This window comes from Cervus elaphus, chromosome 16, assembly GCF_910594005.1.
Source record: "Cervus elaphus chromosome 16, mCerEla1.1, whole genome shotgun sequence".
Taxonomy (NCBI): domain Eukaryota; kingdom Metazoa; phylum Chordata; class Mammalia; order Artiodactyla; family Cervidae; genus Cervus; species Cervus elaphus.
Window position 1 is genome coordinate 29,019,706 of NC_057830.1, and position 22,621 is coordinate 29,042,326.

A 22,621-nucleotide genomic window follows, 5' to 3' on the forward strand; every position below is an offset into this window, starting at 1 on the left:
CCTTAAGACTACCAAGACTATCACTGGTATTGTTTGTCCTTCGCACTGAAAGAAGAGAAGTAAGCGGACTTTCTTGCTGAGTTCTTTCTCTCCTCATTGCACTTACGGAGAATCTGGAGACTCGCATCTGGGAGGCTAACAGTGGGACGCTTGCTGCATTTTTCCACCTTTGGATGGAGTCTGTTTGCCTGTCTCGGTGTTGCCGGGAACCCCTGGCCCACGGGCCGTCTCCCTGCTGTCTTTTCTGTGCAGTCCCCGCAGCAGAGCCCATCGAATACGCTCAGTTCCCTTTCTACCTCAACGGCCTGCGTGACACCTCGGACTTCGTTGAAGCCATTGAGAAAGTCAGAGCCATCTGCAGTAACTACACGCGCCTGGGGCTCTCCAGCTACCCCAACGGCTACCCCTTCCTCTTCTGGGAGCAGTACATCGGCCTCCGCCACTGGCTCCTGCTGTCCATCAGCGTGGTGCTGGCCTGCACGTTCCTTGTGTGCGCCGTCTTCCTCCTGAACCCCTGGACGGCCGGGATCATTGTGAGTTTATTCTAAGGGTCTTTGTGGAAGTCAAATTCCTTTCAGCATAGCTCTTTCTGCAGCCGGGAAGTTTTGTTTATGTCTGGGCCTCGGGAGGAGGGTATAGATTGCATCATCCATACTGTATTTATTCTACTGGAGGTGGCGAGGTTCAAGCTTAGGTAGAGTCTTTAATGGCCTTAATCTTATGTCCCCTCTCCTATAGCATTAAACTTTTTAGGTAAAGATAGGGGAGTTTTTGAGCACACTTTCCATAATAGAGCTGAGTGTATATTGATACAAACACTCAAAGCATAACTAATTGTTTTTTTAATTCAAGTGTCATTTTGTTACAATACCCATACCAAATATAGAGAAGATTCTTCTAAATGGAGGGATAATTAGAGAAGTTTGGATGGTGGTGTATGGATAAATCATTTTAGAGATGGTTTTGTGTGGTGTATTTGTTTTAACTCTTGGGGAGAAATGATAAAGTATTGCCAGTCTATTTTTTTTGCATTCTTTCTCCGAGTATAATGCTTGCAGGATTGAAGCTAGTTTCGTGTAGAGTCTAATAAAATCATGGCAGTGTTTAAATTCCATGAACTGTGGTATAGCCTTCAAAATGCCAAAATTATAAAAACAGAGACCAGGTCTTGTTTCTGCACCATAAGTCTGTACAGCAGGTATGTTTAAAGGTAAATGTTTAGTCTGTAGGAGTTTTCATGGTACTTAAGCAATTGATGTTATCCATCTTTCATTAGCTTATTAAAAGAAAGCAAAGGGAACTTTTATTGTACTTGCCTGCTTGCCCTTCACTGCCTGCTGTCCCCCCACCCCAAGAAGGAAAGATCATTCTCTCCTTCTCTTGTAAAGTTTATTGTTTTATTTGTATTTTCTCCTCTCTGGCCCCAAAAAACTCCAAAGTCTACCTCACGGATTCTTTCCATCTCCCTAGAAATTTTTACAAGGCAGATGAAAGAACAGCAAATAAAAGCTTTTCCCTGGATTTAACTGTTTGCTTTGTCCACCCCAGTGACTCCACATTTCTTCAGAGTGAAGGGGCTGTAACCTGACCCTCATCAGCTGACCATACGTCCCCTCTCTCCTAAGTCATCCTCACTCAGCCCACAGGCTCTCCAAACAAAAGCAAAGCAACTTCTACATAAAAGAATATTTATTCAGCCTGTCCTATCAACTTTCTTTAGGATGGAGGGCAAGGCAACCAAAAAAGTTTCAGCTCAGTTACAAGTTGAAGGATGATCTCTGATGGTTAAGATCAAAACAGAAGGAAACGCCTTGTTTTAAACTGTATTAAATGTGTAGCCAGCAATGAGTACATATGGGTATAAGTCTTCATAGATCACACTCATGGAATAGTTTGGAAAGAATTTTTGCAACACCCAGAGTGTGTTTGTGCCCAGCCACTCATCCTGTGTGTTTTTTTAAAGGTGACAGTCTTGGCTTTGATGACAGTTGAGCTCTTTGGCATGATGGGCCTCATTGGAATCAAGCTGAGTGCTGTGCCTGTGGTCATCTTGATTGCTTCCGTTGGCATTGGAGTGGAATTCACTGTTCATGTCGCTCTGGTAAGGGAGATGGTTTCAGTGAAACCCATGAAAAGGCAACCTGTTTCCTCAAGCTCTTTTAGTTTACAAGTTGGGAACCTTTTCATTTTCTCCACCATCAAGGAGCACATCTGACACCTATCACAGCAAAAGGCTTGGGAGCACGGACATTCCCCAGGAGTGGCTGCAGCTCAGCTGGACTCCTTTCCCTCTGAGGAAATCTAAGAAGCAGGTCATCAAAGGTGGAAGGTAGCCGGGCCGTGTCAGCGGTAGATAGTGTCCTTGGTGTGTCCGAGTGGGCCCAGAAGGATTCTGCTTATTTGCTGTTGTCAGTTGTGGCACAGGTCCTAAAGGTGTCAGCTTTTCCTAGACAGATGTTATATTAAGTATGTGTGTGCACAAATACATACAATTTTTAAAACCACAGTAATAAAGCGGGAATAACATGAGACCATACTCACAGGCATGGTGGGCAGGCATAGTTGAGGGTGAGGTGAATTGGCAGCTAAGGAAATACCCTGGGGCTAATGAACTCCCCACCTGAGCACCACCCCCCACCCCAGTTCCTTGGACCTCCCAGCCTCCAAATTCGTGACAACAGAACATAAAAGAATTAGTGTTGCTCTCCATACGGATCTTTCCCCTCTCTCTCTGGGCCCAGTCTTGTGAAAAAGGAGGGTGAACTTCAAGAGGAGTCTAATCCATGAGACAAGTCCATCCTATACATTTATCAGAGAATTATTTAAAAGCCCCACAGTGATGTGTAAATTATGTTCCATCCACACTTGTGTTTACATCCGAAGACCTTGGGTTTACATAGGCGTTCAGTAAATACTTATTGACTGAATAAATACTGATGTTTGGAGTGCTTGGCCAGGAAACCTAGCCCTGGACTTGGATCACATTACTTTTAGCCTTGCTTTTGCAATCTCTAGCATTGGGCTCAACACGTGGCATACGTGTGTCTACACATGGGTGTTTACTACTTTCTGTTGTCCTCTTTCAGGGCCATATTTATGCTACTTAGGGATTATAAACTTTTCTATTTCAGAAAGAATGTTTTATTGCAGTTAACCTGTTCTTCCCCTAGTATATAATAAAAAGGTGATAATATAGAAACAGTTCCCTAAATCTTGAACCTACCCAAATTACTTTCCTCAGTTGAGCTGGGAAGGAGGGGGGATTTTTAAAAAGAAGAGCTTAGAAATTAGAAAACACGTTATTATAATATAATTTCTTTTAAAAATGAGAAAAATTTATATGTGAGTTAAAAATCCACAAATCATTTTATTCTGACGTGAATGAAAACCACTCTTTTGGGTGGCTATCATTACAGACAAGGGTGGTCCTAGATCAGATTTTCGTGGTGTAAATGCAAATATCTTTTCTTAAACTGTTGCAGCACCCTGGGCCTCTGAGGTAGTAAGAACATAAATATCCATACCAGTGTTGAATAAACAGTGAAGGAACGTCTCTACTCCTCATGCAAGATTTAATCCTGAGAATTTAAGGAGTCTCAAGAGCCAACTCGGCTTTGTGCTGCTAGCCCAAGTCTTCATCAAGAGACTATCCACACACAGGACATGGCATTCTTACCACATCCTGTATGTGAAAGTCGTCAAGGGATCAGTGGGTATCTGGCAGTTTATTGTTCCAGTAGCATTAGTTGTATGCAAGAAGATCAACTCAGTTCTGGCCCTTGTGGCCTCATGGCCCAAATACAGCACAGACAGCATGGTTCCAGACCATTTTGGTGCTTTCCTCTCAGGAGAAAAAGATAACTACTTTGACCCTAAAAGTCTCCTCAACTCTGAAAGAGCATCACTTACATAGACCCCACTTTAGAGAAAAGTAATACACCTTGGTACACTTTTGTGTAGTTTCATTTCTTCATCCATTAAGCAGTCCTTAATGGACGTGTCTTTCCCCAGGACACATATGCCACCTGCAAGGGCTCCAGGCCCTCTTGTCAGCACATCTCAGAGCAGCCTGCCCTTTCAGGGAGCAAGCTTGTGCCAGGCTAAGCCCTCTGGGGGGGAACAGGCAGGGTGTAACAGTCACTAACCCACATTAAAATGGTCTTGGGTCATATTCTCAAGCCAATAGTGTGATATGCCAAGACCTACACAAGGTTTCCATTTGGTGTCAACAATGCCCTTGACCTAAAAGACCTAGAGAACCCAGAAGAGCTGGGACATGTCCACCCATATTTAGAACAGGCTTGACTGAATTTCTCATGATGCGTTAATAGTACTTACATGTCCTACAAACATATTAGTCTGAACACAGTGACAGAAATTCTAACCTCAGTATAATCATGAGGCAATATGTACTTGGCACCTCGGTGCTAAGCCCATTTTAACGTAAGATCTTGACCTTTCCAAAAACCGGGAGAAATGCTGTTGCTTTCACAACTAGAGATCTTCCATGTGAATAATATAAGATCATTCACATGGGGAGTGAACTCAAGGGTGAGTAACAGTGAAAAGAAGGGAACATTTTGCTCATTTTTGTATAGTTTTGGCATCATTTTTAAATTTAAAGTAAAGGCGCTTTCCGTCTTTTTTGTTGTTGTTCAAGATTTACATCAACACCAAATACAATCCATTATCATTAACAGGTTAATTTAGTGTAAGCCTAGATTTAGCCAAGTTGAACAATCCCAATTAAACATTCCAATAGCGAGACAGTAAGATCTGAGGGGTACAGTGGAGTCAGATGAAACCGGCTTATAGCATTTAAGACGAAGCTGGCCATTGACTGAGTGAAGTCCAGGAACCTGATCACCCGAACTCTCGTTGCGCAGGCCTTTCTGACAGCCATTGGTGACAAGAACCGCAGGGCCGTGCTTGCCCTGGAGCACATGTTTGCGCCTGTTCTTGACGGTGCTGTTTCCACTCTCCTGGGAGTGCTGATGCTTGCAGGATCTGAATTTGATTTCATTGTCAGGTAAGCCTTGGTTTCTAATGTGTTCTCTGTAACTTATTTCCTTTTGTCTCTGGGCGATTACAGCTTGTCTTCATTGTGACTCTTACTTCCCGCTGCGCCTGCCCCCACCACAGCTTTACTGAGGTATAATTGACAAAAAGTGTATGTGTTTAAGGGGTACAACATGGTATTTTGATAGACATAGATATTGTAAAGTGGTTGTCACAATCTGTGACTCCACTTTCTTTGAGTTTATTAACTCCAAGGTGGCACAGTGGTAAAGAATCCACCTGCCAGTGCAGAAGCCGCAAGAGACTTGGGTTTGATCCCTGGGTCGGGAAGGTCCCCGGGAGTAGGAAATGGCAGCCCACTCCAGTATTCCTTGCTTGGAAAATTCCATGGACAGAGGAACCTGGCAGGCTGCAGTCTGTGGGGCTGCAAAGAGTCGGACACAAATGAGCACACATGCACACGCTGAGAGGCATAAGAACAGGCTGTCTTCTAGAGCTGTTTGGGGGAATATCCTGGGGACAAAAGATGGAAGGTTCGGGGCTAGAAACAAAGGCAGCTCTACAGCTTGACACCACATCCCAGCTGTTGGTATTAAGGTTAGAAATACCAGCAGAAAGAAATGACCTGGTTCCCTTTGACTGACTAAATTTGACCTTCCGTTGTCCTTCAAAACTGTAGAAAGGAAAACATGCAGAGACCTAAAATTTTCAGAAATTTTATTCTTTTAAGAAGTGAAGACGGCATACCTTGATTTCATGTTCAAGTTCCCACTAAGATTTAAGAAGCATTTACTGTGTGACTTTGGTGTCAAATTTTTAAAATCCAAGCCTCATTTGGATACATCTTTCTATTTGGATTTCATGGCAAGCAGTTCCTGGTGAATTTATTTAAGGACTTGACTTTGTGAAGTATAAAAGGAGAGCAAGTTTTCCTTTTGAAAAGAATTTGAGAACTACAGGGAGAGACCATTTTCTTCTCGAAGAGCCTCCACAGCTTTTTTAAACAGCTGCTCTTGGATGTAACCCTGCTGCTCTGTGGAGGGTCGAGGCTAGAATCATCAATAAGGAAAAGATGGTCCAGAATTAGGACCATAGTAAAGCAGAATGAAATGTGAGTAATGACTGGATTGTTAGGGACACTTTGGTAATCTAGAGAGAGAATCTAAACCGGCTTTCCTGGTGTGTATGTTGTAATAGGACTTTAATTTCCAAGTGAAAAAAAAAAAGGATTTTAAGGATTTTAAATTGTAGCCAAAGTTTCTTTATTATGAAAGACGATAGGTCCTTGGCATCATTTTGGAGATTTAGCCTTCCTAGAATGAGTGCCAGGGTTGGCTCACTGTCGTTTGGGTGGAGAGTGAGTGGAGAGGTGTAGAGCAGTATCTCAAACTATAATGTGCTCATGAATCATCGGGGCTCTCTGTAAATGCAGATCAGACTTCATCAGGGGTGGGGGGCGGAGTCTGAGTTTTTAACCAGCTCCCAGATGATGGTCCTGTTGCTGATCCTCTCAGCAGAGAGGACTGATCCATTAGCAAGCCAATTAGTACACCTCGTTGACCAGTATCAGGTAGATATATATGCCTAAACTAGAAGAAGGTTTTGGTCTGGGTTTTGTTTTGAGCTCTTAATTTGATGTTGACTTTTCCTTTCTCTGAGCATTAGTAGTTGTTTCTCTGTAATGTACAAACACTACGTCAAAGAGAGATTCTTTTGTGTAATTTCTCATTCAACACAGTATGGTGAACACCTCGTAAGTGCCATTTCTCACAACAGCTCAGTAGTAACATTGTCCTTGTTCCCCTCTACATAGCTGTGGTTTATGGGGGGGGAGAGACAAGGTCACAAGCAATTCAAAACCATGGGAAACAGAGTGTGATGGGATCTCAGAGGGTCTAACTCAGCCTTGTGGGGGGACGCCAAGGGAGCAATAGAGAAGAAACTTAGCCTGAATTAGAGCAACCATCTGGGACCTGGGTGGAGGGCAGGATCCCAACTCTCTCATCTAACCCATGGCTTCTTGTTCTCTCCCAGAGATAGCAGGGTTCTTGTTTCAAGCACTTAAAAGGGCTTCCCATTTTCTAGAACTGGATGGATTAACCTGATAAAGCCCTCACTGAGGTCGACTAAATGAGCAGACATTGTATACACTAAGCCGTCAGAAATCTAATTGGTCTGTTTATTCTACCATTAGATGGATGGGATGCAAATGTCTTAATGCCTGCTGCTGATATATGCCTCAACCTAAAGTTCCAGCAGTTTACATTAGTGCAAGACATCGGCTGCTTGGTTTTACTAATGCAGCTCAGAAGTTTCTAGTGTTTACAATAGCTGCGAGGTATTTGTATTTTTATAGAGATTCTCTCTCCTTTCATCTAAGGGCGAAACATATATAGGCACAGCGAAGTTTGGAGCCTGTTCTGTTTTATGATCAAGAGGACCATTAACATATAGATATCTTGCCCTCCCTCTTCCCAGAACATCCTGAGCTCTCCCCCAGCCCAGCCCCCTTCCAGCAAAATTGCCCTAGAAACCGATAGTTACAGAAACGCATGCTTGCGTATAGCCTTCTGCCTCCAGCTGTGTGGAACATCCGCCAGCCACCCTCCCTGGCTGACAGGTTCACCTTGGTATTCGTGAAGGATCCCAGACCTTAGCCCTCAATGGTGGGAAAGCAGGGCCACTTGTGCACTCTCCTCTTCTTCATGGTGCTGCAGCCTTTATGTCTGAATTGGCTGACGCAAAACAAGAGTATTCAGAGATGCTAAATTGTTCAACAAAAGATTGGCCAGCAGAGCAACCCGTCATTGTGGACCGCCCTCCCCCGAAAATGCCCCAGCAACCACAGAATGGGCAGTGTTTTCTTTGCGGAAAGCTGGTTCCAGTGTTCTAAAAAGGTCGCAGTTGGAGCTATTTGGTAAAACTGGAACTCACAGAATTCTCGGCAGAAAGTTGTGGTTAATGAAAGCCCAGGGAAAGCCTTACCTGATACACTGGAGACTTAATTAGAGATTCTGCTCTAAGATGCAGAAGCATTTCACAGTGGATTAGCTGCCTGCAGAAGTGGGCCGCTTTTCCTCCTGGGCTAAATTGTTTAAATTCTACACCCTTCACTTCATTTGTTTGCTTCTGCTGGGTTTTCGTGAACGGGGCCCCTCTGCATTGTGTTTGTGCTTTCAATCTGCTCCGCCATTCAGTTCCCATTCCATATTTTTGTGTTTGTGTAACACATTCATAAATAACATCACATGCCATGAGATTTCAGCAAATTAACAACCTAATTTTTTTTTTTTCCCTCCCTTCATGAACTAACACTTTGGGTTGCGGAATGCAGTCCTCAAAGTCAGAAGGTTAAAAGAAAAACGAAAGTAATCCTGTGCCGGGTTTGAACTGAAGTTTTGTAACAGCCTTTTCACTGGTGTGGGTTTTGTTCATTTTTGGCTCTGACATTTGGACCCTTGAAGGGTACCTTAATTCACTTTTGCCATGGTAAATGTTCCTGTTTTCCCTTTTATCTTTAAGGTACTTCTTTGCTGTCCTGGCAATCCTAACAATCCTGGGTGTTCTCAATGGACTAGTTTTGCTGCCAGTCCTTTTGTCCTTCTTCGGACCGTATCCTGAGGTCAGTAATCGTTGCTGGCGTCATGCGCAGCCCACAGGCCATCTATATGCTGTTTTTCCTGGTGTCAGTCTTGATTTAGATATTTAGGTTTATCCCCATTTTCTAGTTGTTTACTTTTTCAGTAAACAATTCAATAACTATAGCTTTTTTTTCTCTTAAGTTTATTAGTGTTGGAGGATGTTGTGTTGGTTTGGTTTGGTTTGGTTTGGTTTAGGTTGCTTTTATTTTGGTTTTTTGAAACCTGGTGATTGGCAACCTAAGTGTTACAGGTCTCTATCAATGAAGCATTTTCCACTCAAGATGAATATCTGGGTTTGAACAGGACTGAAAAGGGCACAGCCTGCCTTTCCAGTGTGTGAAAGCAGAGGGCAGTCCTTTTGCTCCAGCTGTCAGGCCCAAGGGTCCTCGAAGTGGCAAGGATCGGGCTCAGTGAATACAGAGTATGTGGGGGGCCAGGAGGGGGAGTGAGGGAGGGTAGCGACCTCTGAACAGTACTGTGCTTTGAATCTTGAGTGTAGCCGCCAGGTAAATGGATGATAACACCTGACACATGGAATCCCCTTAAATAGGTGTCTCCAGCCAATGGGCTGAACCGGCTGCCCACACCTTCTCCTGAGCCACCCCCCAGCGTGGTCCGGTTTGCTGTGCCCGCCGGTCACACAAACAACGGGTCTGATTCCTCTGACTCAGAGTACAGCTCTCAGACGACAGTGTCGGGCATCAGTGAGGAGCTGCGGCACTACGAGGCCCGGCAGGGTGTTGGGGGCCCTGCCCACCAAGTGATTGTGGAAGCCACGGAAAACCCTGTCTTCGCCCGCTCCACTGTAAGTCATAAGGCACCCCAGGAGGCAGCCCCTGCCTGCTCTGAACAGCAAAGCACAGGATGCAAAAAAAAAAGTATAGGTTAGGTAGAATCATACTATAAAAATGTCAGTTTCATATGGTTGTATCTCATACAGATTGAAAAGGGCAGGGGCCAGTATTGGAGACTACACAAAACATCCATCAGCATGTATCTTATTTAAGAACCAGAAATAAAGCATGCCTTGCTTCCCTACCCACCCTCCCACCCTTATTTTAAAGCTACGTACATTGTAGGATGATACTTATTTTAAAATATAATGGTATTTTTATTGCCAGCAGAAGTTATTTTTTTCCCTTCCACCTCTGTTACTTTTAATTGCCCTTAGGCTAAAATTACTTCAATCACTATTGTCTGAGACTTCACCAGAAGCTTTTATGGCTCCAAGCTCCCATTCTAGGTGGCTGGAAGGAGCGGAGAAACTGAGAACCAGCTTTCAGTAATTCAGGAAAACCATGAGCAGCCCAGGAGCCTCTTCTCAGAGGCTCTGAGAGCCCCGGCCACATTCTCCCCTCTCTGTGCTCCTTAGGATGTTCTCAGCCCCCCAGGCCTGGAGCACAGCACACAAAACCCAAGGAAGGTTCTAAGGCTAATGTTGCTCCAACTGGGGGCCTCCTGCTGTCCCTCCAGGAAATGGGTATTCCAGTCTCAGGCCGGAGCTGCCCTTCCATGAAAGAGAGAGGGGCCAACCAAATAACCTGAATTTTCCTCCTCTTACCCCCCGTGACGACGCCTGCTGAGCTGCAGTGTGAATCTGGTTTTGTTCAGCAGGAGCCTAAAAATAGGTACAAGCTGAACGACTTTGAAGTTGGTCACGGTCCTTTTGATTGATGTGGCCACTGTGTTGCTCCGTGCTTTGTATAGAGACCCAGAAACCAGATTCCTAACAACAGGACAGAGCAGTGCTGCCCCGTAGAACTTTCTATGACAATGCAAATGCGCTCTCTGCCTGCACTCTCCCGTGCAGCGGCCGCTGCCCACATGTGGCTGTTGAGGACCTGAAATGTGGCTAGTGTGACTAAGGGGCTGAAATTTTAATTTCAGTTAACTTAAATGTAAATAGCCATATTCAACAGTGTAGGTATAGACAGTGCTGGCAACGTCCTGCATGTGGGTGAGCCAGGGCCAGGCACTTGGCAATTTTAGAAGAGGAACCTCCAGATCTGACTCTACCCAGCAGGGCGGGGTGGCAGACTGTGGGAGGGAGGCAGCTGGATGCTCAGACCACAGCCCTGCATTTCTGAGCAGCAGCCCTGTGCATCCAGCCAGCTGTGCTGGAGAAAGCCTACACGCAGGGTCCAAGTAGGGCGCGCCTCTGCCACGTTGGTGAGGTTCTAAGAGAATGGGTTTGCGTCTGTGGGTAGAAGGCCCTTGTTAGCTGCCCGGGGCACTCCCAGCCACTTGTGGGGTTGACTGAGCTCTAATTCAGAAAGAGCTGTGTGTGGGTGGCCAGGCAGGAGCCAGAGCCAAGAAAGAAGATGGGGCTGGGACAGCAGGGGGTGGCGCCCAGGCTGGGGCTCGCCCTGGGCCTGTTTCAACCTGCCCTTGCCCCCTGCAGGTGGTCCATCCTGAACCGAGGCCCCACCCACCCTCAAATCCTCGACAGCAGCCCCACCTGGACTCAAGGACCCTGCCACCTGGACCGCCAGCACAGCAGCCCAGAAGAGAAGCCCCCAGAGAAGGCTTGAGGCCGCCTCCCTATAAACCGCGCAGAGACGCTTTCGAAATTTCTACTGAAGGGCATTCTGGCCCTAGCAATAGGGACCGCACGGGCCCCCGGGGAGCCCGTTCTCACAACCCTCGGCATCACAACCCAGCATTCACTGCCATGGGCAGCTCTATGCCCAGCTACTGCCAGCCCATTACCACCGTGACGGCCTCGGCGTCCGTGACTGTGGCCGTGCACCCTCCGCCCGCCCCCGGGCCTGGGCCCAGTCGGAACCCCCGAAGCGGGCTTTGCCCAGGCTATGAGGACTACCCCGAGACTGACCACGGGCTGTTTGAGGATCCCCATGTGCCTTTTAATGTCCGGTGTGAGAGGAGGGAACCCAAGATGGAGGTCATTGAGCTGCAGGACGTGGAATGTGAGGAGAGACGCCGGGGCAGCAGCTCCAACTGAGGTGGGCGAGGCCGGCGGGCAGGTGGGCAGGGCTCTTCCGTGGTCCCTCAGCTTCCATGGAGATGTGGGTTTCATCACTGGGTGGGGAAGATCCCGTGGAATAGGAAATAGCAACCCACCACCGTTTTCTTTCTTGGAAAATTCCATGAACAGAGGAGCCTGGCAGGCTACAGACCGTGGGGTCCCAAAGTTGGACACAACTGAGCACACATGCTCTCAGGGACTTGGAGGGATGCAGATAGAGCATCCTCCTGGGGCCCCTGGGCACTGATGTGTCACAAACAGTGACCTCTTAACCCGCAGGCAGGGTTTCCTGTTCAAGCTTAGTCATCCTTGGAGAACCAGTGGAATTCTAAATTGGGACTATCCCTTTACTGGGCTTCCCTGGTGGCTCAGAGGATAAAGCATCTGTCCGCAGTGCGAGAGACCTGGGTTCGAACCCCGGGTCGGGAAGATCCCCTGGAGAAGGAAATGGCAACCCACTCCAGTACTCTTGCTTGAAAAATTCCACGGATGGAGGAGCCTGGTAGGCTACAGTCCATGGGGTCGCAAAGAGTCAGACATGACTGAGCAACTCCGCTTTTACTTCACTTACTGTAAGCTTGTGGCAGGGGAGGGCATTGGTGCATCTCAACAATTCACCTATTTTTCAGTCTTCTAATGCCATGTAGCAGCTATGTCTGATGAAGGCACATCACAAAGTGACCACATCCCTGTCCCCAGCCCCCAGATCAAGGAAGGGATCATAATCTGCCCCTGGAAGCCCCTCATGCCCTCACCCCAGCCCCCACCATCCTGATTTCTATACCTTAGACTCATTTGCCTGTGATTGTGCTTTATGAATATGGACTCATAGACCTGTTAGTTTATCTGACTTCCTTTTTTCTTTTAAAGGGTGAGTAAAATCTGAAGCAAAGAGGCCAAAGATTGGAAGCCCCTCCCTACCCCTACCCCACCCCACCAGAACTGCTTGAAGAGGAACGCGGAATTAGAAAGGTGTGCTGTGCCAGAGAGCAGTTCATCGTTACTGTAACCGATTGTATTATTTTGTGAAATATTTCTATAAATATTTAAGAGGTGTACACATATGTAATATACGAAGGAATGGATGTAAAGTAGTGGGATTTCCTGGGGTTTCTCCACTCCTGCCTCCAGAGTGGGCAGTGGGGGGATCACAGAGGGGCCCCTCCCTGTGTGTACATTGGTCTCTGTGCCACAGCCAAGCTTAACTTAGTCTTAAATTTCAGCATATGTTGCTGCTGCTTAAATATTGTATAATTTACCTGTATAATTCTATGCAAATATTGCTTATGTAATAGGATTATTTTGTAAAGGTTTCTGTTTAAAATATTTTAAATTTGCATATCACAACCCTGTGGTAGTATGAAATGTTACTGTTAACTTCCAAACACGCTATGCGTGATAATTTTGTTGTTGTTTAATGAGCAGATATGAAGAAAGCATGTTAACCCCGGTGGCTTCTCTAGGTGTAGTTGGGTGCGATTCTCCTGTTTGGCTGTGTGTGTGAACACGTGTGTGATTTCCTAATGTACTGTACTGTGATTTTTTTTTTCTTTTTTTTTTTTTTTTTTGTTTCTTTTTACTGTCTGTAACCTTTGGTGGGCTCTACCTTAGGCCGAAGAGTCAGGATATTTCTAGTGCTAGTGGTGGTGGAGGGCTAGCCCTATACATCGCCTTATCCTTTTGCCAGATTCGCTTCAAGTTCAGGGCATCTCTTAAGATCATTGGCTGCCATCCAGACACCCCAACTCATGCTTCAGAGGAGATGAGTTCCTTTGCATGGACCATTGTGGTGTATGTTGGAACCTCAGGGTACAGAGCTCACACCTCTTCATCTTCATTGGTATTAAAACCTAGAAAACATGCCTAGTGGGGAGCCTCAGCTGGGCTGTGAGCATATCCTTTAAATATGCAGCCTTCATTATACCTCTCTTGTAACCAACACATAGCACACACATCCACAGCACACATGCACACACACACCACCACCACCACCACCCAAGTTTAAGAGTGGATTAGAAGTCTTTTGGAGACAATGACCTCTTAATTCTGGGTCTACAATTAGCCCAGAGGTGATGTTTTGAGTCCCTACAATTTAAACTCCCTCTCTCGCTAAATTGCACAGTTGGTTGGGGCTTTCTGGATTTTTTTGCATCCTCTTTATATAGTGAGCATCCAATGTGGTGATACGGAGTCAGAAATTCTATAGGATATGAGCTTCAGAACAATGATTGTCCACATGTTAATACTAACATTATAGGTGCACGCTTCCTAAAGCAACTCATCTCCCTCCTCTCACCATCATTCGAACATTTACTGCAGACTAGGAAGATGCTAATTGCATACCACCCTCCCCCCTCCCCCAATGAAGAATGTATGTAGAGACAAGTCTCTCAACCAGGCATTATTTTTAAAGATTTGCTTCCATATCAATTCTGTTGCCTTACTCTGAGGTTTGGTCTTCCTAGGCTCTTAGCCAGAGACCAGCAAGTGTTGGGAAGCACTTGGTACCCAGACTAAGCTACTGTAAAGAGTGCACAAATGGCAACCCCCATTATGCCTCCTGTTTCACATGGAAGATGTTCATCGAAAGGCAACAGCCCCCAGTAGTACCGGCAGTGTAGTGACCTCAGACTCTGAAACGCGCCACGAGACTGTGGCTGCCAAATGCATGCGTTAATATGCCCGGGGCCCCAGTGGCCCCACCCACTGCTACTGTTTGGTGCCTCTGTCAGCTACACTGTCTGTCTACCTAACACTAGGCTCTGCTCAGAAAACATATATCCTGCGTTCAGGAGAGAGATGATGCAGAATTCAGAGGTCTGCTTCCCTCTGGCTCGAGGCATGCCTCGCTCCTTTCCTGAGCCCAGCTTGTGTGGTGCGTGACTGCTTGCCTGGCCCCTGCTTTCTGCACAGCATAGAACTTTCTCCGATAGTCACATTGGCAAAGGGAGACCTCGGGGGCTGGCAGGCAACCAGAATTTCTCTCTCTCTTTTATAAAATAGTTTTATTTTGTCTGTCTTGTTTGTTCATTTGGATGTTTTAATTTTTTTTTTAAATCTTTGCTGATATTTATAATTTTGTATCATAAGAATGTTTTCCTACAGTATTTGTCATGCCAGTTTATAACAGAAAAATGCAGGGATTTTATTTCTATTGGAAACACTATTACAGCTATGTTTTACTTTGGAACAGAATTTTTATTTGTATAGAGTGCTTACTAATGTTAAATAGTTCAGAGTATATAACATTTTCATTAAGGACTCATGGTAGGTTTTAGTGTAAGGAGTTTAAAGGAAATATTCAAACTGGGTCTCATTGTCTGCCAGTTTTGGCAGGAATGGATTTGTGTCATTTCAATTACAAAGATAAAAGTATGCCATATAATTTATTTATATGAAAATTTATTTTTGTAGTGTACATAGTAGTCATCAAGTCTTTTGACAGAAGTATATTTTTAAAGAATTTATATGTGATGAATCCATAATGTCTGGAACTTTGCTGAGACATGAATGGGGCACACTTTTCATTGTAAAGTACAGCAAGGAAAAGAAAATGTCTTAACAGTGTTAAGAGAGTGAGATTGAGTGAATATTCATGCAGTTGTGGAATGTGTATTAGTTACAATTTGTGACCTAGTGTGGTTCTCATTTTAAACCTCGGAAGGCAAAAATGTACAAACTCTCTAAATATTAATGTTCAAACACTGATAGAAATTCTAACATGAATAAAAAATAATATAACTTGTTGGTTATGTCTTTGTTTATGGAATGTTTTTTAATTAGAATATCTTACAAAGGTAGTTAGCGTGTCAGGTCATCGTAAACTTCGTTGGTTTTGTCTGACTAACCTTATTAAATACTCATTTTTTGTTCTTCATGGAGGAATTATTGACATAGGAAGAGTTCTACATTTTTATTTTCTGTCACCAGGAAAGCTCCTAAATTACCCTTCAAAATGATCCCTACTGTCATCTCTTAGCCTTTTTTAAATTTTGTGTCTGTGTATGTGTGTGATGCCTAATAATTAGAGGGAATATTTATAAATCCAATTTAGTGATTATTAAAGGAAGGTATCATATTTAAAAACAGTACAGCTGACAATATGGGACTGATTGAACATGATACAAAATATTTTTTCTGAGTATTTATCATATGATTATACCCTGTCTTCATCATGTTCTTGTTCATCGCTAAGTCGTGCCCAACTCTTTGCAACCCATTTTTCTTCATCATAGGGCTGGAGAAAAGTAAGACTAGAAATAGCATCCTCATTTTACAGCTGAAAGCAGGGAGTGGTGGGAAGAACTCAAATTACTATCAGCATATGGTGAGGAGTCAGCAGACTACAGCCTATGGGCCGCCTGTTTATATAAACATTTATCAGAAGACAGACACACCCACGCATGTAGAGATTGTCCACTGCCACTTACCAGCTACATCAGCAGAGTTGAATAGTTGCAGCACAGACCATATGGCCTGCTAAGCCTAAAATATTTACTAACTGGCCCTTAAGAAAACATTTGCTGACCTATCTTAAGGTTACCATAGCCCAGTGCTGCTCACATGGGGTGCCTGGATCAGCGGCACTCACATGCTTTGGAAGTTTACTAGAAAAGCAGATCTTCAGGGCCACCCCAGACCTACTGAGTCAGAATCTTGGGACTGAAGCCCAGGAATCTGTGCTTTCATAAGCTGTCCTGGTGGTTCTGATGCACCAGCAAAGGCGATCTCTAAATTCCTTCCAGCTGAATGTGGCCTTGGTTCTATAATTTGACTCAGGCTACATGGCCAATGCAGGCCAGATCTGGAAGCAACGTAGAGATCCTGACTCTGTGTGGTCTTTCCACAAAAACACATGTTCGTCTGTGGGAGAGTGGAGGCCTGTGAACTCCGCATCTATGCCTGAGAGTCAGGAGAGGAATTCCCTTTTCAGTGCTCTGCCACAGCCACGAGGCAGTGAAGGGTGTGGGCCGATAACCCAACAGGCCGGGGGAAGAGAGAAGTCCATGCCAGGCCAGACCCTCTTCCACCCTTCCCACCGAAAGTCATCTGAAACTTCAGGGCCTCTGTGGCCTTATCTGTATATAAATGCATGTCCCTCATAGACTTCTGAAAACAATGGTTGTGAAGAGGTCTGGACCAGAGGGGACAGGAAGAGTCAACTGAAAGAAACCACCTCTGGACCTCACACTGAGTTTGGTTCAATCACCACCTTTTGGCCTCCAAGGCAACATGGGCCCTCTCATGTATGAAACAGTGAGAGCATCTAGGGAAAGGTTTTCAGGTGTACAGTAAACTGACCAAGGAATAAGGTGTTTGGGTAATACAATGTCCTCTTTAATGGATACTTTACCTGGGGGAAAGAAAATCATAAAGTATTAAGCAGCATTTTCTATCTTATATAATCTCATCTTCCTACCTCAGGGGTAAAGTTCATACAAAATGTTCGCTTAGTTCATTCACAAGTCCTGGGGAATCTGTACTCCCTGAAACTGAGCGTATAAAAGACTAATTACATTAATTGGGATTCAAATTGAGAGACACTTTCTTTTCAATGTGTTTTTTTATACCACTAAAATGACCGTTCACTGCCATCTAATTTTATATTCTTTATAAATTACATATACCTAAGTCAGCTCACTTAGTTTTTCATATAGGCCTAATATTTAATCAGATTTGTGTCCCCAAATCCACCGTATTTATTCAGGACTTAGGTAAACATAAGGCCCCATTTTTTTTGGCACGACGGACATATTTAACAGCTTCGGGAATGCTGCATGCTGCTAAATTTCGGGCAGCAGCCACGTTGATGTAAAGGCAGGTGTTTCATTTTTGGTAACTGGCAACTGACCTCCCAAAAGGAGAAGTGAAGATGGCCTATTAATCATCCAGAAAGAATATTTGCCAAGTTTTAATTACTTTTAATGAAGGCTGCGCCTAATGAGAACATGCCTTGAACACAAATCTGTTAAATTGTTCACGTTGTCACTATGGAAGGCATGTTTGACATCTTTTCTGCAGAGGTTCCCTGCTAGGAAATTACAATAACTGCCATCATAAGGATCTTGAAAGGACATTCTGGTCTGTTGGGAACATGATGGACCTCAGGAAAACAGAGGGACCCAGGGAACTCTGCTACAAAAAGAAGTGACCAATAGAGATACCCCAAAACTCAGCTTGATGTGGCCAAAGCGATAAATTCTACATGGCAGAGTGTTACTATCATTGATTTATGCCTTCTCCTGCGGGATTTCCTTTCTTTGGACAAAAGTAATGAGACCTTTCAGCCAAGATGCTGTGAAGGGAACCACATTGTAGAGGCAGCATTTGCCCTGAAAATGAGACACCCCAGCGAGCAGAGTCAAGAAGAAGCAACCACAGCCACATCTTTCTCAAAGTCAGTTAAACCCCTTTACAGTCTTTTTTTCCCTGGAAAGCATTCTCTTCATTCATCTCCTTCCTATCCACAGGATTGACGGTATAGAAGTGTGATGTAAGCTACCAACAGGGCAAAAACAAAGCCAAATAAGAGTTCACACTGAAGTAAGCCCATGAAATACCTCCGTCAACAGCACCATCTCTGTACACAATGTACAACAGCTTGTATTTTGTGGAAAGAGGGGTGGTAGAAAAAAAAAAAAGAAAAGCTTTTTTTTTTAATAAAGAAAAAAAAAACACATAGAAGAAAGAGAAATTGATGAGCAAGTTCTGACTGGTGAGTTGTTATATAATAATGAGGATTGCAGCATTTAGCCTGAGATGCCAAAAGAATAATCTTTCTAATTACAAAGTTCAATCAGCAGCACGGGTAGGTGGACTCTTGTTGAGAGCCTCCTTTGAGCAAGAGAAGGAGCAAGATGAGGCAGAACAGAGAAAAGCAGGAAGCCCCCTGCTATGGGTTGAGAGAGAGAAGAGCTACCTCCATAATTAGAAGAGAGAGAAGAGAGAAGGGGGACACACTCAGATGTTCAGAAAGTGAGGCCAATCCTATAGGAAAAACCATGAAAATAAGGGAGGGGTATGAAAAAGACTGGGTGGAAAAAATTGTCGCGAGATGGTCAGAACACCCATAGGCTACAAGAGCAGTTGCCAGACCATAACACTCATATTCTGACTGCTGCAGTGTTGATAAGCTCACTTGGCCCTTCTACCAGTGAATGCTTTACCTTCTCCTGTACAGATCCCACCTTCCATGGAATCATGACAGGTTATCATGAATCTTGGGAGTTGGCCATGAATCATGGAAGACCAGGGCTTCCCCTGTGGCTCAGCGGTAAAGAATCCACCTGCAATGCAGGAGACTCAGGTTCAATCCCTGGGTCGGGAAGATTCCCTGGAAGAGGGCACAGCAACCGCTCCAGAATTCTTGCCTGGAGAATCCCATGGACAGAGGAGCCCGGTAGACTACAGTCCATAGGGTTGCAAAGAGTTGGACACAGCTGAAGCAAACGAGCACACACGCAAGCACACACAGAAGACTAAAGCTATATGAGTCCACTTTCATCTTGTATCCGAGAAATCTGGAGACACCGTGACATGTCTAACACAAACCAGCACCTTCAGCCGCCAAGTCAGATTTAGAACATCTAACATTCTTCTTCTCTCTTATTGCCCTCATTCCACCTGCATTTCTTTTAAGTGATAATTTCAAAGGGATGGGTGACTGCTGTCCACACAACTGTAACAGCAGAGTTCTGGGCCTCTCTGGCACCGTGGGCACATGCATGGCCATGCACACAAGAGTCTATGTCTGCAATAAATGCAAGCAGCTGCAATTGGGGAAGCAATTAGGAAATCTTTGAATTATCCTTCTGATTTCACTTAAATTCCAAAAGCTAATTGGCTAAAATATTCCTCCATAATTAGAAGCAATTAATATGTGAAACTAGGTTTGCATTTCACAAGAGAGTTTGCATTTCATGATTGAAATCTCATAGTTCATTTACTAATGGTCTTTAATGGCCTGTAATCATAAGGCACACACAATTACGGTAGACTTTTCAAAGTGTAAGTAAGGGAGGATGCCTATATTCTTCCACTGCTGAGGGCATAGCCTGCATCCACCCTGGCCTGCAAAACACAGGTCATGTTTCCATGTACTTGCCCAAACATATTCACATGCATAGGAAGTCCTGGCCCATCAACTTGGCTCATGCTTATGCTCAATCACTAAGTCGTGTCCAGCTCTTTAACCCTATGGACTGTAGCTGACCAGGCTCCTCTGTCCATGGTATTTTTTCCAGGCAAGAATGATGGAGTGGGTTGCCGTTTCTTCCTCCAGGGGATCTTCCTAACTGAGGGATCAAACCCGCATCTCCTGTGGTTCCTGCATTACAGGAGGATTCTTTACCACTGAGCCACTGGGTAAGCCCTCACCTGTCAACTTTTGACCCCTTCCAAATTTACTCCTCTCTACTCTCATTCTCCCCTCCATAAGAAGGCTTGTTTCCTCAAACACTCAGTGGAGTCAGACCCTCAGCATCAAGGGCAACAGAAATCTATCCAAAGTACAGATACTAACAGTGGAGCTCCACCCTGGGTAGCTGTGACATTAGCAATAAAACCACGGTTTCTTGCTCAATATGTTTCAGGTCCTAATTTATTTCACCGAACAAACCCTTTAAATATGACACTAAGAGGGACTGAAAATGAACAGGAAAGAGTGCTAAAATGCAAATAAAAACAGAAAACATGAGGAAGAGAGAAGGCTAGGGCAGTGAGGAAGGGAGTGAAGCAGCAGAGAAATTAGAAATTATGAAGGTGAGTGAAGAGAGGAGGAAAAGGCAAAGCCTGAAATAGAAGATACAAACAGAGCTGAGGCCATGAAAGGAATTCCACACCACACACCAAAGGAATTTTTTGACAGAGGTGGTAGTGCTCTAAACCCAAAGTGAGAAGACGAATTATAAAGAAACAGTACCTTTGTTTTATGTGTTTCTTTTTTCATCTTCCTTTCATTTTCCAAAATCTTAGAGTGAAAGATGTATTTAGAGTAAGAGTCAGCAAACCATAGCCCACAGACCCAATCCCGACACCACTTGTTTTGTAAATAAAGTTTTATTGAACTCAGACATGTTCACTCATTTGTGTATTGTCTATGCCTGCTTTCACGCTGCAATGGCAGAGTTGAGTAATTGTGATGGAAACCATGTGGCCCACAAATCCAAAACGATTTGCTATATGACCGTATTCAGAAAAAGTGTGCTGCCTCTGATTTAGGGTATGATACCTCCACACCAAAGCCACTGTGCAGACAAGTAATGCTGCTACGTGGTAGTTCTCAAACACCCCAGGCACTGTTTTGCCTCAGGACATTTGCACTTACTCCCCCTTCCTCCTGGACTGGACATTCATCTCCCAGATAGACACATTACTATCTCCCTATCAAATCCAGGTCTTTGTTGAAATGTCACCTATTCAGGGACCGTGTCCAAGAACCCAGGATAAAATTGCAAATACAATCCCCACCCCTACCCGAGCACACCCCATTTCCCTTTTCTGGCTAATTTCTTCACAGTATTTAGCATTTTCTAACATCCTCTATGGGCTTTACTGGCAGCTCAGTTAGTAAAGAATCTGCCTGTAATGCAGGAGACCCTGGTTCAATTCCTGGGTTGGTAAGATCCCCTGGAGAAGGGATAGGCTTCTATCCCTTCTCTATCCCTATACCTCTCCAGTATTCTTGGGCTTCCCTGGTGATTCGGACTGTAAAGAACCCACCTGCAATGTGGGAGACCTGGGTTCGATCCCTGAGTTGGGAAGCTGCCCTAGAGAAGGGCATAGCAAACCACCCCAGTATTCTTGCCTGGAGGATCCCCATGGACAGAGGAGCCTGGCAGACTACAGTCCATGCGGTCACAAAGAGTCAGACCCCACTGAGGGATTAAGCACAACAGAGCAACATCCTGTATATGTTGCCAACTGTTACCTCTTTGAAGAAAGGAATTTTTGGCCATGATATTCACTACAGTATTCCTGGGCTTCCCTGATGAGTCAGCACTAAAGAACCCGCCTGCCAATGTAAGAGATGTGAGTTCAATCCCAGGGTCAGGAAGATTCCCTGGAGAAGGAAATGGCAACCCACTCCAGTATTCTTGCCTGGAGAATTTCATGGGCAGAGGAGCCTGGTGGGCTACAGTCTACGGGGTTGCAAAGAGTTGGACACGACTTAGTGCCCAAACAACAACTGTACCCCAACAGTTACAAGGGTGCCTAGAACACAGTTCTCCCTTAAGCAAAGTATTTGTTAAACAAATGAACTCTACAAAGTAGCCACTCTAATTACTTCTGTTTTACAGATGAGAACCCTAAGACTCCATGAGGTTAAAAGACTTGCCAGGGACTGCAGTGCAAGTAAGGAGGAGAATTAGTAATGGACTCCTGAGCCTCAATGCTTAAGCACTACTTGCGGAAACTGTTTCCATTGCTGCTGTTTGCCTCTACTGTTCTTTTCACAGCTAGTTATTAGGTAAAGCACCCTATCTAGATCCAGGCACTTTTCTATATTCTGTGCAGTACTGAAAAAAAAAAATGACCACAATCCCTGGACTGAAGAACCTTAAAATTGATTTCTCTCTCTCTCTATGTGTGTGTGTGTGTAAATGTTAAGACACACATATGTGCTTATTTGTTTTTGCTTTACTTTTTTATTATGGAAAAATTTCCAACACACAAATATAACATAAAATGAACTCTGTTCCAACAATTCATTCATCTATTTCCCCAATTAGGTTTTGTCTCTCCTCCTCCAATTTTTGGTTGTTTACTGGAGTATTTAAACACAAATCTCAGATAATATGCCATTTCATATGCAGATATTTTCATAAGCATCTCTAACCAAGAACTTTTAAAATCCAACAACCCTGGCTATTATTACATCAAAGAGAATTAACAATAATTTGCTCATATCATATAATACCTAATTCATATTCAAATTCCCCTGATTGTCCTCAAAATGACTTTGTGTTTTTATTTT

The 22,621-nt window shown here is 44.4% G+C and overlaps 1 protein-coding gene across 5 annotated transcripts in view; it reads left to right on the forward strand.

The window, feature by feature from the left end:
* PTCH1 (patched 1) overlaps positions 1-15,398 on the forward strand; it is a 69,309-nt gene extending 53,911 nt beyond the window's left edge. For all 5 annotated transcript variants that reach the window (XM_043870651.1, XM_043870649.1, XM_043870650.1 and 2 more), the window contains 7 exons: positions 253-533; positions 1,964-2,101; positions 4,887-5,029; positions 8,542-8,641; positions 9,211-9,465; positions 11,062-11,623; positions 12,517-15,398. In XM_043870651.1, the coding sequence (XP_043726586.1) occupies positions 253-533; positions 1,964-2,101; positions 4,887-5,029; positions 8,542-8,641; positions 9,211-9,465; positions 11,062-11,622 (1,478 nt within the window). In that variant the 3' untranslated portion in view covers position 11,623; positions 12,517-15,398. The remainder of the gene's footprint in view (positions 1-252; positions 534-1,963; positions 2,102-4,886; positions 5,030-8,541; positions 8,642-9,210; positions 9,466-11,061; positions 11,624-12,516) is intronic.
* The last annotated feature ends 7,223 nt before the right edge of the window (positions 15,399-22,621 follow it).